Source organism: Pygocentrus nattereri, chromosome 19 (genome assembly GCF_015220715.1).
Source record: "Pygocentrus nattereri isolate fPygNat1 chromosome 19, fPygNat1.pri, whole genome shotgun sequence".
Lineage (NCBI taxonomy): Eukaryota > Metazoa > Chordata > Actinopteri > Characiformes > Serrasalmidae > Pygocentrus > Pygocentrus nattereri.
In genome coordinates this window covers 14474211-14494056 of record NC_051229.1, presented here as the reverse complement: position 1 = coordinate 14494056, position 19846 = coordinate 14474211, and the positions used below count along the sequence as shown (strand labels likewise).

Here is a 19846-nt window from a genome sequence, read left to right as displayed (position 1 = left end):
AGTTCTTTGCAGTAGAACTTTGGCTGTGCTTCTGCATCAAAGTCTCTTAGGGTTGTCCATCCACCACAAATGGAAAAAAAAAGCCTGAATATCACAAAGCCTGTTTAAATAAGCTGAAAATTTTGCTTTACTGGAGAAATGTTTCCATCACTGTTCTTGGCATATTTTTTAAAAATAAAATACTACATACATACCATCTCTACTGTATTCTAGCTGTAATGTGCAGTTTTTAACCATGGCAGCTGTTTTTCAGACTATTCTGGGGTACCAATGACCCATCCATCCCCCCCACCGCGTAAGTGTCCCCTATGCCTAAGTTCATAAATGAAACAATGCAACGATGAACTTAACAAAAAAAAAAAAAAAACAGCTGTGGTTGCAGCTTCTGGCAGGGAGGAGACCAGCGTCAGTCAGACAGTAATAGTGATGTTATGAAACTAACAGAAATGTGTTTCTTTACTTCTTATGTTGCAACAGCTGCAACAGTTTGAGGGGAGAGTTTCTTTCCCTGGCAGCTGTGGAACTGTGTGTACGTGTGTGAAGTGTTCTGTTTAGAATTGTAAAGCATCCTTTAGTTTGAGAGAAACATTATAAAAATGAAACTTTAGAGAGTGCAGACCTGAGCTAATGCTAGGGCTGACTGACTGCCAAACTCCCTCCAGCATAGCTGGAGCCAACTGTGTCATGAGACTAAGAGGAACATCCTTAAAGTAAAAAAAATTGTCAAGTTACATTCTGACTTCGTTGACACTTTGAGTAATCCCACTTTTTCATTTCTCGTTTCTTTGAATTACAGTGGAAATGACACGTTCTGGCACTGAGAAACCAATGTGAGTAATATTGGCCTGCACTGATAGTGTCTCTGGATGTCCTTGTCTAAATATAAATGTAATATCTGTAGTGTTGTGTTTTAATATTGATATTATGGCAGTGATTACAGCACTGCCTGAAAGTTTGTGAACATAATGTAAATCTCTACAAGAATGCAACCTATAGATAAAGGGAACCCAGTAACAGAAATAACACAAATATATAGTTTTACTTTCATTTATTTAACGAAGTGATTCAACATTAAATATCTTTTGTAAAAGTATGTGAACCTTGGCTTTCAGTAACTGGTGTGATCACCTTGAGAGCACTAACTTCAATGAAAGGGTTCCTGTAACTGTTGATCAGCTGTGCACATTGACCTGGAGGAATCTTGGCCCATTCATGCTTACAGAACTGCTTACTCTGTTATGTTGGTGGATTTTCTTCTATGAACACCATCATCTTGCAACAACATGTCAGGACTTTGACTTTGGCCTTTCCAAAATTTAACATTTCTTCTTCAACCACTCTTTGTGGACTAACTGATGTTTTTAGGGTGACTGACCCAGCTGTTGCTGAGGTTCAGTTCATGAATGGAGGCTCTAATATTCTCCTATAGAATTTCTTGATGATTCAGAATTTATAGCTCTATCAAATGATAGCAAAATGCCCTGGTCCAACAGCAGCATAGCAGCCTCAAACTGTGATACTGATACCACCGTGTTTCACAGCTAGGGTGAGGTTCATATGCTGAAATGCAGTGTTTGTTTTAGGTCAAACATGACATTTTTCAAGCCATAAGTCTTTTTTTTTCTTCTTCATTGACATAATATTTTATTGGATGCCTTGTTCACCAGGTGGATCAGTGAAGTCAACAATCTTCAGAAATTGCTTTGAAAGCTCTTTCACTTTAATAAGCATTGGCAAATGTTTTTTCTGAGGTCCTTAGAGATCCCATTTGACTGAGGCATGACATGCTCTAACAAATGTGAGTAGTGACCAGACTATGATGGTAAAGATCACAGGCTGATTTTTTATTATTTTTTTTATTTAAATATTTTTTTAATATGCTAGCCCCACTGGCACCTTATAATCACTCAACTCATTGATCCTCTTGACCTTAAATATCGTCTATACTAAACTAATCATTCTAGAGGTATTTACTTTTGCCATCTAAAATATATAATATTGGATCAACATGTTCAATAAATGAATGGGAAAAAATTCACTTGTTCATGCTATTCAGGGTGTGTGGGTGTGGGTATGTGTGCTCCACAGCTCCACTTATTATATAGGTGCACTTTGTAGTTCTACAGTTACAGACTGTAGTCCATCTGTTTCTCTGATACTTTGTTAGCCCCCTTTTACCCTGTTCTTCAGTGCTCAGGACTCCCATGGACCCTCACAGAGCAGAGACTATTTGGATGGTGGATCATTCTCAGCACTGCAGTAACACTGAGATATATATATATATATATATATATATATATATATATATATATATATATATATTTTTTTTTTTTTTAGAAACTAGTACTCTGTATACTTGGAAATTGCTAAATGCTAAAGTCAGTGTTGCCCATACCACCTTCACCTTCTTTCCTACATGTTAAATGTACAAAAACATTTAAACCTCATGAGTGAAAAAAACAGAGATGAATCTTCTCTAAACATAGAATCTGTCTTTATCACCCCAAAATATAAACTTATGCAAGGCTAACCTCAGATGTGATTATATACATTGTGATTTATTGCTGTTTTGTTTTTTTTTTTTTGTTTGTTTCAGAGAGTCAGAGCTGTTCTGTCTCACACGCAGTTGAATGGTTCCACAAATGCTGAGATGCTGGAGGTGTTGAGAATTAAAGAAGCTAGAACACTCTTTTTTTCTTTCTTTTTTCTTTTATCAGAGATGAAGTAGCTGTTGTTGAAGGCAGAGAAAAGGGAGCAAAAGCAATGCTTTTGTTTGCAATAATTATAAGACAAGCTAACCCTTCAAGATGCTGAATGTCTTATAAAATTGATAATGAATAAACCATGATAAAATTAAGTGCCTGACTGTTTAATTTGATTACTGAACTCTAAAACTAATGGAAACACCCAGCAGACAAAATAGCCAACTTGTCCTGAACAGAAACAGAAACAGAAATCTTTTGCTCTTTATTAGATGGATTAGATGGCATCATGCACATATGATGTTAATTTGTCATTAGATTCCTTCAATTTAAAAACAGACATTTAACAACTTTTTTAGCTTGAGAAAATGTTCAATAATAAGTTAATAATGTGTTCCACAGGTATAGGTACCAGGTCGGAATTCAGGCGAAGATGTTGTTCAGGCATTTACCAAGTTCATGAAGCTGTGCTCATCAAAGTGTGTACTGCAAGCCTGCATATAAACAGTGCTGGTAATGGGATTCAGACCTATCTCAGATTCAGACCTATGTGTAACCACTGGGCGGGATTAGTAGGAAATCAATTCAAACCAATATTGCAAAAAAAAAAAAAAAAAAAAAGTAATGTACAAACACACAAACTAACAATATCTGACACTAAATAGCAATATAAATTCAACAAGACAATACATTATAAAGAGATCCAAATTTGGCCACCAAAAAATTTCCTCAGTCTAAACTCATTTTTAATGCTCATCAGCAGGGCATCATAGGGCTTGGTAGCACTGATTTGTATAATGAAATGCCGTATCATACTTTAGTTTAAAGCTGTGGCATCTATGCCTATAGCAAATTTCAACCAGAAGGACGCCACAGAGGCAGAACTGACCAAAAATGTTGTTTTAGCACTTTTGAAAGATGTTTAAATTACAAAGCAATACATTTCAGCACTTTAAAAAAGGGGGTCTTAGGGTGTAATTACTCTTTAAAAAGCCAGCAAAGAGGATGCCTTAAAAGTTCACTTAACTTTAAATTATAATTTTAAGAAAATGTAAGACAGAATTTTTCTGTAGCTTACAGTCAGAGTTTTAAGGCATTACAATTTATTTATTTATTTATTAGCATTTTGTTGTTATGGACAATAGCTGGGGAAAAAAATACATTAAATGCAACTTTTTTTCATTCTTAATTTTAGTTTAATATTTTCATGTCATGGGGTCTTTTTACACAAGTTGAATTTTTATGGATATAGTGCTCACCTTAATGTTAAGTTTATTATTTAATAATGAGAACACTGGGAGAAGACAAATGCAGAAAAAAGCTAAAGCTTCATCATGTGAATTTAAGGCTGCTTGAGCTCAGCTCAGAGCACCAAGCATTAAAGTACTACAAGCACGCTCTGGTGTGAAAGACGGCCTCAGGTAAAACTTGATGGGTTAATTTATTTGGTTTTTGAAACTCGAATAGTCTTGGTGTATAAAGGCCTATTTCACCCTGTCTGACACAAAGGGAAACAGTTCTAGATGTACAGAATATGCAACTCTATAAAACCTGTTTTAAAAAGTAAAAAAAAAAAAAAAAGATATTCATCTATAATTGTGTCCCAATTTATTCATTTCCCAAAATTGCTTGCTTTACTGGTAAATCTGGAAAAAAGTTTGCATTGGGTACTATTTGTCTTACAATACCCTGCATCTACCCGCATATACCAGAGTGTATATGTAAGTCTGTCTGAATTTTACGGTGAAGTAAAAAAAAATAAACTACAATCCCAATTCCAGTGAAGTGGGGACATTGTGTAAAACATAAATAAAAACAGAATACGATTATTTGCAAATCCTTTTCAACGTATATTCAATTGAATACACTAAAAAGACAAGATATTTAATGTTCAAATGGATAAACTTTATTGTTTTTTGCAAATATTCACTCATTTTGAATTTGATGCCTGCAACACGTTCCAAAGAAGTTGGACCAGGGGCAACAAAAGACTGGGAAAGTTGAGGAATGCTCAAAAAATACCTGTCTGGAACATTCCACAGGTGAACAGGTTAATTTGAAACAGGTGAGTGTCATAATTGGGTGTAAAGGGAGCATCCCTGAAAGGCTCTATCGTTCACAAGCATGGAAGGGGCGAGGTTCACCACTTTGTGAACAACTGCGTGAGCAAATAGTCCAACAGTTTAAGAACAACGTTTCTCAATGTGCAACTGCAAGGAATTTAGGGATTTCATCATCTACAGTCCATAATATCATCATCAAAAGGGCCCGAGCTCATCTGAGATGGACTGACGCAAAGTGGAAAAGTGTCCTGTGGTCTGACGAGTCCACATTTTAAATTGTTTTTGGAAATCATGGACATACAGGTTTTGGAGCAACATATGCTGCCATCCAAGCAACGTCTTTCTCAGGGACATCCCTGCTTATTTCAGCAAGACAATGCCAAGCCACCTTCTGCACGTGTTACAACAGCGTGGCTTCGTAGTTAAAGAGTCCAGCTACTAGACTGGCCTGCCTGCAGTCCAGACCTGTCTCCCATTGAAAATGTGTGGCACATTATGAAGCGCAAAATACGACAACGGAGACCCCGGACTGTTGAGCAACTGAAGTTGTACATCAAGCAAGAATGGGAAAGAATTCCACCTACAAAGATTCAACAATTAGTGTCCTCAGTTCCCAAATGCTTATTGAGTGTTGTTAAAAGGAAAGGTGATGTAACACAGTGGTAAACATGCCCCTGTCCCAACTTCGTTTATCCATTTGAACATTAAATATCTTGTCTTTGTAGTGTATTCAATTGAATATAGTTTGAAAAGGATTTGCAAATCATCGTATTCTGTTTTTATTTATGTTTTACTAATGGCTTAGTATTTGCCTTTTTTTCAGTTGCACCTGTTTCTCTATGCATAATTACTACTGCTTACTGCATAGAGGGTAAATCACAGTACAATAACAAATAATAAAGCAATAGTTTTTTTTAAATAGAGTTAAATAAACAAAACAAAAACAACAACAAAAAACTAACTTTTAAATAAAGTCTAGTCTATAAGAAATGAAGAATTTTTTAATTAAAACTGGGTTATAAAGCATGTTGATCTCAACTGAAATGAAGCACTTTAGCACAACACATGTGGGACAGTTTCATAAGATTATTTAAACTTTTTCAGTGTTCAGTTTGTGCTGGATCTCTCTTTTATTACACAGTTTATATTGTAGTCCATGTAATTAGGATGTAGTAAGTCTGGGATGTTCTACACTTCCGATCACTCCAACCAGTTTGACAATGTGTGTGTTTTGACTAATCACTTGTTTCAGCAAAAAATGTATTGAAGCTTCAACTTTTTGAAGCAAAAACAGTAACTATTGGAACAATTTATTAAACTAATCAGGTAAAACTGTAACACACCATCATTGCAGTTTATTACTGAAGCCTGATAAGAAGCTGACAGTTGTCAGTGTTGGGACAATATATACCAATTGTGAAAAGTCATATGACCTTATGTGAAAATTTCATAATGAATGGATCAATAAAAATAGTTCAAGAAAGTGTATGTTCCAGATGTAGCTAGAGGTAGAGAGGAAATAATATGTGTCATGTGATGTAAGAAGGAAGGAAAGGGCACAAGGTTTTTTTTTTCTTTACTTTGCTTCCCACTTGCAAAAAGTGTATGACACAAGAGTAATATTTACAAAGAAAGAACAAAAACCAGGATACAGTGAGCTGAGCTAATACACACAATGAGTATGAAGTTAAAAGATAAGAGTCAACTAACCACTGGTTAAGTATGAGCATTGACATGTATGACCCAACCAACCGCAAAAGTGGATGGAGGATGGTGCCAAAGCAACGAAATGAATAAACCAAAGTCTAATCTGCTTACCCTTGTCTAATCCTCAGCAAAATACAGCAGGGGCACTCGCTCCTTACTTGATGTGCCACACATCGTGCTGGAGCAAGAGAAAATTGAGAGAGAAAACTAAAGAGAGAGCTACATTGAGACTACCATTTACTCTCTACATTTTCATAGCTAAAGTAGCACAGCTTAACATCACTGCCAGCACCATAAGTGTCAAGCACACTAAATGCTCCCACACATGACTCCTCTTAGGTGGGTCCTTTTATGTGCCAAGACCCACCTCTCAGCAAACAGCACAAACAGCAGTGACTCTGTTTGGTGGACACCTGTACTATAGCTTGCTTTGGGTGAAATTGGGGGGAGAGAGGGAGAGAGAGAGAGAGAGAGAGAGAGAGAGAGAGAGAGAGAGAGAGAGAGAAAACAAAACATACGTGCATCACAGGCACATAAGACTTGGAAATGTCCATAGTTACATTCTTTTTCATTCTCAATTAATGTTTTTATGGTCCTGCAAATGCAGATATCAGCACAGATACATCATGGGTACTAAGATGTTTTCAGCAATACAAATGTGATGATAAAACCAAACTAACTAAAACTGCTTGACTTGCAGTGCAGTGTCTTGATGTGATCTGTCCAGGCATTTTGTTCAGAAATGCTTCTGTTTACACCTGTAATCAAAACAGAGATAGCAGTGGATGGCTGAAAAAGTAGTAGATGACTGAAATGTATCAAAAAACATTGAATAACCTAGTCTGTTACAGACCATGTCCTAGCTTTTGTATATTGATGCTCAAACTGAGACTCACCTTTTATTTGTGAACCACAGAGCTGTAGATCACCCCTTCAGCTTTGACTGCTGGAGAGAGCTGGAAAATAGGAGAGCTTTAGAAATTAGAGATCCTCCATCATTTCTACCACCCTGAGTGCTCTTTCACCAGCTAAATCTTTAATAAAGCTAAGGAACCTCCATCAAAGTAAGATATTTCTCATCACTACTTACAGCATTCAAACAGCTAATAAACCCACTCAACCTGAACTGCGATGTGGTCAAAGCAGTGAAGGGTTACTGGTGGTAATAGTGGTATTTTTAGGAGTTCACTTACCATTTTGTTTTCAGCATTCATGGTTAGATTGCAGTAGATCACATCATTTTCATTAGCCGGTGCAGATGAAGGCTGTGGACATGATTTACTCAGGTTCAATCAATCTCTTAATGTGTAATCAAATGCTGTTAATGTGTACAACCCCAATTCCAATGAAGTTGGGACATTGTGTAAAACATAAATAAAAACAGAATACGATGATTTGCAAATCCTTTCCAAATATATTCAATTGAATACACTACAAAGACAAGATATTTAATGTTCAAATGGATAAACTTTATTGCTTTTTGCAAATAGTCACTCATTTTGAATTTGATGCCTGCAACACATTCTAGAGAAGTTGGTACGGGGCATGTTTACCACTGTGTTACATCACCCTTCCTTTTAACAACTCATTGTTGTTGGCCACTAATTGTTGAATTTTTGTAGGTGGAATTCTTTCCCATTCTTGCTTGATGTACAACTTCAGTTGCTCAACAGTCCGGGGGCTCCGTTGTCATATTTTGTGCTTCATAATAATAATAATAATAATAAATGTAATTTAAAAGCGCCTTTCTCGACACTCAAGGACACTGTACAAAATGTAGGGTTATGTAAAAACAAACAAAAAAAAAATATTCAATGTGAGACAGGTCTGGACTGCAGGCAGGCCAGTCTAGTACCCGCACTCTTTAACTACGAAGCCACGCTGTTGTAACATGTGCAGAATGTGGCTTGGCATTGCCTTGCTGAAATAAACAGGACATCCCTGAAAAAGACGTTGCTTGGATGGCAGCATATGTTGCTCCAAAACCTGTATGTACCTTTCAGCATTAATGGTGCCTTCACAGATGTGCAAGTTACCCATGCCATGGGCACTAACACACCCTCATACCATCAGAGATGCTGGCTTTTGAACTTTGTGCTGAAAACAATCCAGACAGTCCTTTTCCTCTTTTGCCTGGAGGACACGATGTCCATGATTTCCAAAAACAATTTGAAATGTGGACTCGTCAGACCACAGGACACTTTTCCACTTTGCATCAGTCCATCTCAGATGAGCTCGGGCCCAGAGAAGCTGGCGATGTTTCTGGGTGTTGTTGATAGATGGAGTGACGAACTGTGTTCACTGACAGTGGTTTTCTGAAGTGTTCCTGATCCCATGTGGTAATATCCGTTACAGAATGATGTTGGTTTTTAATGCAGTGCTGCCTGAGGGATCGAAGGTCACAGGCATTCAGTGATGGTTTTCTGTCTTGCTGCTTACTTGCAGAGATTTCTCCAGATTCTCTGAATCTTTTGATGACATTATGGATTGTAGATGATGAAATCCCTAAATTCCTTCAATTGCATGTTGAGAAACGTTGTTCTTAAACTGTTGGACTATTTGCTCATGCAGTTGTTCATAAAGTGGTGAACTCGCCCCATCCTTGCTTGTGAATGACTGAGCCTTTCAGGGATGCTCCCTTTATACCCAATTATGACACTCATTTCCAATTAACCTGTTCACCTGTGGAATGTTCCAAACAGGTGTTTTTTGAGCATTCCTCAACTTTTCCAGTCTTTTGTTGCCCCTGTTCCAACTTCTTTGGAACGTGTTGCAGGCATCAAATTCAAAATGAGTGAATATTTGCAAAAAACAATGAAGTTTATCCATTTGAACATTAAATATCTTGTCTTTTTAGTGTATTCAATTGAATATAGGTTGAAAAGGATTTGCAAATCATCATATTCTGTTTTTATTTATGTTTTACACAATGTCCCCACTTCATTGGAATTGGGGTTGTAGTTGAATGTGAAGAAAAGTCTTACCTCCTTCTTTTTCTTATTCACATTACTGTATGTGACTTCAGAGTCTTCAGTAGTAGAGAACTTTTCACATACATACACAAGTACACACAAAACTAGATTAGCAAGGTGTTGTTTATACACCCATAAAAGTATTATATTCACTTTTCTGAAAGCTGGCAAGGGATCAGTTTTGGAAAGGCCACAGTCTGAAAATGAGTCCCATTCTGGTCGTATTACTGCACCATGTGTTTGACCAGCAAGACCAAAACTGCACCAGAGTGCATGAAGCCACCAATCAATCACAATACTAACTGTGTTAACTGCAATGTTATCCATCCTCCCTCTGGTCTCTGCTTGCTCTGTTGGAGTAAAAATAAGTAATAAAAGTAATAAACAGTAAGTCTTTTAATAACCCAACACTTCTTAGTAGTTGGGTAGTTATGATGAAGTTGATGAATAAAACATTCAATACTGACTAAATTTGTGCTTTTTAATAGTAAAATCTCAATACTACATATAAAAAAAGAAAACAGTAGACAGTGAGTTTTACTTACTGGACTTTGTCCTTAACATCCAGGTTATAATGCTGAGTAGAGTCAGCAGCAGCCCCAGACCTACAGCTAGCAGAACCCAGACAAGCAAGGTATTTCCACTGCTGCAATGAATGAAGACACATGTTACATGTAAATTAGTACTGCGTATATTTGCCGTGCTTACTGAACCAGAAAAAAAATCCCATCTCAGTTCCTCTGTGATTCACGTACAAACTTCCCAAAACAGTTGGGGTAGGACGTGAGATACAGAGAGAAACCGAATGGCTGCAACACAATTTCAAAACAGACCATCAACCTGAAGAATGATTTCACCATGCAAGGAACCCTTAATTGTGCAAAGCGTTCTTTGAATAGACATGACTTTTTAACAAGAAGCACTTTCTTTACTAAAGAACCCTTAAAGAAGCATCTTTTTTAAGACTGTAGGACAAATAGTTAAGTGAGGGCACATAACTGCAATAATATAAATATTATATTATAACTTGATTATTTAAGTACAAGTCACACCAAGGGTTTTAGTGTGTGCTGGAAAAGAATGCCTTTCACTCTGGTCCCTTCTGCACATCACACATTCAGAAGTTAACAACTTACAAGTCATTTAGTAGTTCATCATGTGCATGGGTGAAGCACATATTGTTTACTCACTGTGGCTAAGGCATGCATACAACTTATCTGCTGTGTATTCAAATTGCATGGCACTGTAGTGAATTAATAGTCTGTAGCTGCAGAGTGTCTCACACATATAGATCTGCTCTCATGTAGAGCACTCTGTACTTGTAAATGACATTATTAATTCTGTTTTATTCAGTATGTCTGGTGTAAAAGGTGATCACATCATAAACGTCTTGCATAAGCATCATGGCAATATGTGCCTGTATACATACAAGGAGTGAAAGAAGCTATGCAGCAGAGGGTTTCTAGTCTGAAGTGGAACTGTAAAAGTTTGGGTTTGGTCATATATTAACATATCACTAATCTAAAGTTTCAGAGCATAAAAAGTAAATAATTCATGCTTTCATTCATTTCATCATTCACATTATGTGTAAATTGTTTCTCTTGCTCCTTTCTAAAGTAATTTGCTTTCTCAGAGGTTACAGAAGTGGAGGCAGTTGTTCTTCTGTTAAAAGCCAAAAGAAAGAAAAGCATGAAAGCACAGCATTTTTTAAAGATTGATACCTTAAAGACTAAAACATCCGTACTTACTGGTTTGTGCCTTCATTTCCACTCACAGCTGTAGAACCTAGAAATCACAGAAATGAATTCTTTCTATTACTCGATTAATGAAATTTACATGTATTGTGATTATAGTTGAAGAGGTCTCACTGATACTGGCAGAAACTGTAGTTGCAGCTGTTGTTGCTGTTGAAAAGGAGATACAAACAGGTGTGAGTGGTGCAACATTACAGCTTGACGATCAGCAGGTATGAACAGTATTTCTGATACATGTGATCTTACTTGAAGGTCTTTCAGTGACAGTGAGGTGAACAGGAACCTCCACATTTCCTGCACTGAACCAGTACCAGCCAGCATCACTCTTCTGCAGACCCCTCATCACTACATTGATGGATCCATTGCCATAGTCAATGACCAGCACTGCTGAATTCTGGGATGTGTCAGTCCTCTCTGCTGTGAAGCAGCTCCCGTCTTTAAATCTACACCACTTCTTCTGTTTACTCTTATGTTCAGTCCTGTAGAGACACTGGACATTGACACTGCCCCCTTCCTGACCACTCACTCTGCTGTTTATCACGGACACAGCAGGATCTGAATAAAGAGACAGAGAATAAGGGGTATAAACATGTCCTACATCATGGATGGCATATGCTTTAAGTTACAGTGAACACATTCAGCCTCACATAAAGATTCTTACCTGCATTGACCGTCAGGTGCAAATAATCCATGTCATCAGGGCCATCAATTTCCACAGCACACCAGTAATATCCAGAGTCAGAGTCTTGGAGGCTGTTCAGTTCCACAGTAAACATATTCTGGGTTGGATGATCAGTAACTGATGTTCTTCCACTTGTGTTTGTAAAGGCTACTATGTTGCAGGAGGACCCGTATTTCCCCTTACACCAGTATTTACGCTTTGATTTGTATTTCTCATCATAAAAGCATGGAATACTGAGAGATCCTCCACGTTTTATAGCTAAATTATTCAGTGTCTCCATGCTCTCAGAATCTGCAGAAAATATTACAAATTACACAACAGCATTACACCTATTCAGGAACTGCACCGTGATTCTGAGTATCAAAAGGACAAATAGTTAATGACTGAACACATGCACTTTCAATCACACACATTCACTCCCCAAACTTAATGGTCATCCACACCTAGAGCTTATTATTCAGTTACTAAACTGGAAATGATACAAAATGATGTCAGTGAGTGACTAGGGTATTAAAGTTCACAGATAAAGGCTATCACGTCCACTCTGCTCCCTGAAATGTGTGAATTATCCATCCATCCATTTTCTAAGCCGCTTCTCCGTCAGGGTCGCGGGGGGGTGCTGGAGCCTATCCCAGCAGTCTTCGGGTGGAAGGCAGGATACACCCTGGACAGGTCGCCAGTCCATCGCAGGGCAGACAGACAGACACAGACAGTCACTCACACCCAGGGGTAATTTAGCATGTCCAATTGGCCTGACTGCATGTCTTTGGACTGTGGGAGGAAACAGGAGAACCCAGAGGAAACCCACGCAGACACGGGTAGAACATACAAACTCCACACAGAGATGAGCCTGATCACCCGGACGGGGAATCGAACCCAGGCCCTCCTCCCTGTGAGGCGACAGCGCTACACACAGTAGCCATCTTATTTCTCTGTCATAATTATGAATGGACAAACAAAAAAGCTCCAAACATTCTCAGAAAATGACTTATTATTAACATTAACTTACATTTAAAAGTTAAGAGCATTTTTGCCTTCTACTGAGTTGCTATTTTACTAAAGTGTTTTTGTTTGTTTTTAACAGTGATGATAATTATAGCAGTGAAAGTGTCAAGAACACAAATTCTGTGCAAAGGAATGATTCAGCATTGATCTTACCTGAGATGCAGAGGAGTAACACAAAGAGAATTAAAGAACTCATGACTGAGTAAAAGTTAGAGGCTCCAGTGACAAAAACTCTTCCCGCTTCTAAGTGAAGCAACTGCATAGTAAAGTCAGGGCCCTTCCTGTTCTGTTTTTACCCTATCTTGCTCTTAAAGCCTACAGAAAAAGGAACTCTCATAAAATGCTAAATAAAAGTTTCATTATTATAAATATTTAAAGCAAATGCATGAATTATTATTAAATTACATATATTAATACAAAAAATGCATTTTACATGGCTTTCAGGACTTTTTTTTATTAGAGTTTTTTGGCATGTAAATAATTGACACATCTGTTATGCAGGAGTAAATAATTGTATTGTAAATGGTATTTTACCTGCAATGTAACTGAATTGTTAGACTTTTCTTTACTGCTGTGAGATCAAGCTTGTACACAAGAAAGACATTTCCTTTCCTTTATGCTCATCTTTCCCAAGGGTGCCAAGAATACTGGAGGGCCACTGTGAAGACTATTCTTTTTCCATTGTCATAATACAAATGCAAAAGTAAAGTGTAGGTGTACAGTTCATTGCTCCATCTACAAGTGCAAGTTAAAACTCTGCCATGCAAAGCAAAAGCCATATATCAACAACACCCAGAAACACCGCCGGCTTCTCTGGGCCCAAGCTCATCTGAGATGGACTGACGCAAAGTGGAAGTCCACATTTCAAATTGTTTTTGGAAATCATGGACATCGTGTCCTCCGGGCCAAAGAGGAAAAGGACTGTCCGGATTGTTATCAGCGCAAAGTTCAAAAGCCAGCATCTCTGATGGTATGGGGGTGTGTTAGTGCCCATGGCATGGGTAACTTGCACATCTGTGAAGGCACCATTAATGCTGAAAGGTACATACAGGTTTTGGAGCAACATATGCTGCCATCCAAGCAACGTCTTTCTCAGGGACATCCCTGCTTATTTCAGCAAGACAATGCCAAGCCACATTCTGCACGTGTTACAACAGCGTGGCTTCGTAGTTAAAGAGTGCAGCTACTAGACTGGCCTGCCTGCAGTCCAGACCTGTCTCCCATTGAAAATGTGTGGCACATTATGAAGCGCAAAATACGACAACGGAGACCCCGGACTGTTGAGCAACTGAAGTTGTACATCAAGCAAGAATGGGAAAGAATTCCACCTACAAAGCTTCAACAATTAGTGTCCGCAGTTCCCAAACGCTTATTGAGTGTTGTTAAAAGGAAAGGTGATGTAACACAGTAGTAAACATGCACCTGTACCAACTTCTTTGGAACATGTTGCAGGCATCAAATTCAAAATGAGTGAATATTTGCACAAAAAAAATAAAATGTGTCTGTTTGAACATTAAATATCTTGTCTTTGTAGTGTAGTCAATTGAATATAGGTTGAAAAGGATTTGCAAATCACTGTATTCTGTTTTTAATGTTTTACACAACATCCCAACTTCATTGGAATTGGGGTTGTAAATATAGAGATAAAATACATCTGCACATACATTCACAACTCACTTTGTTATGGCATTAATGTAGCACACAACATGGTGGATATAGCCCTACAGAACATGTAATAACAGCAGTAAAATAGCATCTTTTCAACCTTCCAGTGTAGTTTTACAACCCAAAACTGATAAGTCACAAGGCCTGACCATGTAGCTTTAAAGGTGCAATTTGTAATATTTTTAGTTTAAAACATTCCAAAATGACTTGAAATTATCACCAGAATGTAGAGAAATAACATTTTTGTGTTACAGAGAGATCTACTGAAATTAGCATGCTAATCAGCTAGCCCATGCCCATCCTGTCTTGTAATATCACTTTGTACCTCAAGAGGTAAGGAGTCATTGCAGCGTTGAACCTCCTTCAGTCCAACAGGGGAGGACAAACAAGTAGCACTGCCCCTTTTCAGTCATGTTGAAGGTACTGCCCTTTATTGAACCATTTTAAGACAGGTAGCCAATAAAAGGAACAATAAACACAAGGATGCTAAGAACCCATGTTCAGCAGCAAAGAGAAGAAGTGAATTTTTGGAGATTTTTTTGTCCAATTTGCTCCACAATTTAGTCATATCCAATTCCACCCACTAGCTAGGACTCCCCCAATCACACAATACACCCCATGCTAGGAGGGTGAAGGCAAACACAAGCTGCCTCTGAGTCATGTGAAGACAGCCACCACATCTTTTCAAACTGCTGCTAACACCACGTCATTGGACAGCTGAACACGTGTGGAGGAGAGCTCTAACTGCTGTCATAGTTTACTTCACTTTATTTTGCTGTGTGGTGTGTGCTACTCCCCAGTTGCAGAGCTACTTCTGTGCTGTGTCTGGGATGCACTGGCGCTCTGCAGATGCAGTCTGTGTCAATGCTCTAACCTAATAGCATAGGTTCAGAAATCAAAATTACACACCTCACTGGAGCTTGGGAAATGCCTTGAATAAACAGATGTTATTATGGAGCCTGATCACCCGGCCGGGGAATCGAACCCAGCCCCTCCTCGCTGTGAGGTGACAGCGCTACCCACCATGCCACCGTGCCGCCCCGAAATGTGTGAATTAATGAAAGTGGAAAAAAAAAGTAATTTTTCTACATAATTTTAACACAGTAGCCATCTTATCTCTCTGTCATAATTATGAATGGACAAACAAAAAAGCTCCAAACATTCTCAGAAAATGACTTATTATTAACATTAACTTACATTTAAAAGTTAAGAGCATTTTTGCCTTCTACTGAGTTGCTATTTTACTAAAGTGTTTTTGTTTGTTTTCAACAGTGATGATAATTATAGCAGTGAAAGTGTCAAGAACACAAATTCAGTGCAAAGGAATGATTCAGCATTGATCTTACCTGAGATGCAGAGGAGTAACTGTGGAATTATTAGCCTTAGTATTGTTCATATTACTCTTTTAAGATGTATTATGTTTAGCATTGAAAGCTTAATGGTCATATTGTACAATTCTAAGAGCTAAGAGTCAGCACATAAGGCTGTGTGCTGACTAATGTTGGAATACACAAGGATGTCAGATAACAGGAAATACCTCGAAGCTAATAGTAGTAGACCCTGGGATTAGCACACCACACATGTGGTTCATCTGGTCAGATAAGCAGAGCCATTGTCTGGAAAACAGGGGGAGTTGGTAAACACAGGGAATACCTTAAGCTGACCTTGTAGACGCACTCACGTCTCGAGCGCACCCTTAAACTTTTATGATGTGGATTAGTGAGATGGCCTAACGCACACATTGGAGGCTGGGGTAAGGAAGGAGCGGTCATGCGACTATAAAAAGGGAGTCAGATGAGAAGGGGTCAGAGCTTACTTGGGAGATACATGATGCATGTTCTCTGTTTGTAACCTCTCCAGAATTCTGTAATAAAACCGTTTGTTTCACTTCAGTCTGATCTACTCGTCTCATTTATTTTGCATCAACGAACACGCAGGACTGGTTTCGTCCACAATTTGATGACCCCGACGTGATGCAAAGGAGACCATTGGAAAAACAGGCTTGATCTTTCTCCTCCATTACTCATCACGGGCGCGCCATTTACTCAGGTTGGCAGAAACCGATTTAAATAAATTCTGCATATTGACAACTGCTAAATTATGGATGGGTAAAAGAGGTTGGATCAAGTGATTAAATTTAAAGGACTGAATTGGAACAAACATAAAGTAAAAATATACTGAGTGATTAATAAGGTATTGGGTCTGTGGTTTTTTGCCGGGAATTGGTGAACCCCTCCCGTCATCTGACGAGTGAATGGGATAAGGACTGGGCTGAAAATCCCTGGGATTGGCTCTCCCTAAAACAGGGTTGGAGTCCCTGAGGTTCAAGTCCTCTAAAGTACCAGGTTGGAGACCCTGAGGTTCAAGTCCTCTAAAAGTATCAGGTTGGAGTCCTTGAGGTTTGAGTCCTCTAAAGTACCGGGTTGGAGTCCCTGAGGGTGGTCCTCTAAAGTACCGGGTTGGAGTCCCTGAGGGTGGTCCTCTAAAGCGCCCATTCGTGATAAGTTTGAAGTTCCTCACATGCAGCAAACCTAACGGTGACAACTGAGCATTGTGAGTTGAGCAAGTAAAACTTCGAAGACGTCTTGGTGAGTACCAGTTTTTGATCAACATGGCTGAATACAGTAAAAGAGATTTAGAAAAGAATTGGATAATACAGTTGGAGTGGGGAATTGGCAATGGAAAACATTGGAGAGACAGATAATCATTTTGGCTAAAGCGGTTTATGACTTAGAGATAGACCCAAAAAAAGTGGAAAAAAGTGAAGGCAGAAACGGAGAAACTGTTGAGAAAATGGATGTTGGATAAAGAACTGTCTCCCCAAGACCAGATTTCCTTGGGACAGGCGTTAAATGATTTTACAGCTAGAGCAATAAAGGAATTAGACGAGGCTAAGGCAGAACATGAAAAGGCAGGAATGTTTAAGAAGGGAAAAGCCAGGAAGAGGTTATCAGATGCAGAACAGGAAATAGCTAAGGTCAGAAGGTTGAAGTGCACATATAATGGCAACCTGGATAGAATGGTAAGTATCCCCAAGTATCCCCACCCTCCTATGATAACCTAACGCCAGGCATTTTGACACGGACACCTGAGCTAGAGCAGGCGTTCATTGAACTAAAGCAGGAACTAGTGCATGCGGCTGACCTTGCTAGACCAGACTACACCATGAAAGGAGACAGGTTATCTCACCAGTGCGGGCAAACCCATAAAACACAAGGAAGAGTTCTTAGCACCAGAGAAAGCGATACAACTACCAAAACCGGTTGCCATCATAAAGTGCAAGGGACATCAGAAAGGGGACTCATTGGTGGAAAGAGGTAATGAGGCAGCAGACAAGGCAGCAAAGGAAGCAGCGGGTTATAAAAGAACAAAGTTGGCAGATGGTATTGAAGGAAGGTGAACCATGGGAACCAATTCCGACAGGAGAAAAGCTCAGGCAAGTGCAGGACCAGGCTAGCCCAGAAGAAAAGACTATGTGGCTGCATAAAGGTGGTAGAAAGAGTGAATTAGTCTGGGAAGTGCCAATGGACTTTGGTAAAAGCAGGGCTGGGAGAAGCTCATGGGTTGGCACAAGTAGGAAAGGTACAGATGAGGGAAAACTTGAAAGGATGGTGGCATCCATTTCTAACCACTATGATAGCCACACATGTAAAAGAATGTGAAGTAGGTAATGTAAATAATGTGGCAAAAAACTTGCAAACCAGGGGTAGGAAAATTCCCTAAGCCCAATCGCCCAGGGGAACACATTCAGATAGATTATACAGATATGATTCAGACAGTCAGGAAGTACAGGTATCTGTTAATCTTCGTGGACGTATTTTCGGATTGGGTGGAAGCGTTCCCCACTATGAGGAAAGATAGCAAATCAGTCCGTAAAATGTTGATCAATCACTGGATTCCCCAACACGTGTTTCCCAAAAGAATTCACTCAGATAATGGTACTCACTTAATAAGTAACGCCTTGGCATGGGTAGAACAAGTATTAGGCCTATAGCTTCTTAAATGGTAAGATATCTGTAGATTAGTCACTGTGTGAAAATTGGCTTTGAGAAATAGTCGGATTTGGCTTGATAAAATTTGGGGAACACCCCGGGCCCAGGGAATTTGGTAGATAAAGTTAATAAAGAAAAGTGAATGGTGGCAAAAGCATGCTATAGTAATGTATGATGAGTCGACTTTAAGGAAAATGCTGAGCTCGTTCTGTGTGTGTTGTATAGTTTTTCGTTCTTAGAGAAAAAAAGAAGAGAAAGGGGGATTGGTCTCTCTCTCTTTTTCTCTCTCCCTCTCTGTGTGTGTGTGTGTGTGTGTGTGTGTGTGTGTGTACACGAAGCTGGACTTCGTCTGTGTGTCAGCCCCTCCTTTTCTGAGTAAGACGTGTGTGTGTGCAGATATGGGTCTGTGTGTGTGTCTGAGCGCCACCCCTCCCTCTTCTCTTTCTGGGGGTGAAGTGTTTATGTTCTCTGACCTGCTGTGTGTCTATAGAGTAACTTTATGAGAGTTGAGGATTGACAAGGAATGATATTCGCTTTATATAGTTAAAACTTAAGGAGCCTTTGTAGGGGACTTTGCTGAAAAATTAAAATAAATAAATAAATAGATTTATGAGCGTCTTATATGGAGGACAATTAAACTTAAAATCACTAGTTAAAGTAAGTAATGTTTATAAAATTTGAATATTATTAATGTGAGGAGGAAAAGTCATATAGATGATGAGTCCTATGTTTTGTTTTACCTTTATATGGTTATAAACAACAATGAGTCTTCTTTGGGAGACAAAAGAGGACTTTTGATTATATCGTGGACATCTAAGAGTTAAGTAAAATCTATGAACCTCTTTTCAGAGACGTCAATAAAATATATATAAATGAGATGAGCTCCCAAGAAAGGACAGAATAGTTGAGGAAGTAAATAGCCGGTGTGCTGACAGATAAGTGTATAAATGTGTGCAGTGTTAAAAGAATGGATTGGGATTAACTCTTTGTTGTGTCATATTCACTTTTGTTTGAGTGAGCAGGAGAGAGCCAGATGACTGTGAGCAGAGAACCAGTCCATTACCTAACCTGAGCTCCATTGAAGACATCTGTGGGTGACTAAGACGCTACTGTTTTATCCACAAACTCTTTCACAAACTTAGAAATTAATATTTAGATGTAAGTGCATTTAATTCTAGCTAGCGCTGTTTATAAATCTTCAGTGTGTGTTCATTTATTGATGAATAAAGAAATTTGTAATTAACAGTAAGGGTTAATAAGGGAACTGTTAAAAAGACAAAAAAGCAAACTAAGGTGTCAAATGT

At 38.7% G+C, this 19846-nt stretch overlaps 1 protein-coding gene across 1 annotated transcript; it reads right to left on the bottom strand.

Moving 5' to 3' along the window:
* Positions 1–6324: 6324 nt before the first annotated feature.
* On the bottom strand, positions 6325–13120 carry LOC108427122 (CMRF35-like molecule 5). Its single transcript, XM_017697066.2, has 11 exons — positions 13039–13120; positions 11860–12171; positions 11445–11753; positions 11313–11348; positions 11193–11229; positions 9990–10090; positions 9748–9794; positions 9457–9516; positions 7666–7737; positions 7369–7428; positions 6325–7230 (listed from the first exon to the last, which is right to left on the bottom strand). Exons 1-10 carry the CDS (start codon positions 13079–13081, stop codon positions 7372–7374), a joined length of 1074 nt encoding a protein of 357 aa, XP_017552555.1. The 5' UTR covers positions 13082–13120; the 3' UTR covers positions 6325–7230; positions 7369–7371.
* Positions 13121–19846: the final 6726 nt, after the last annotated feature.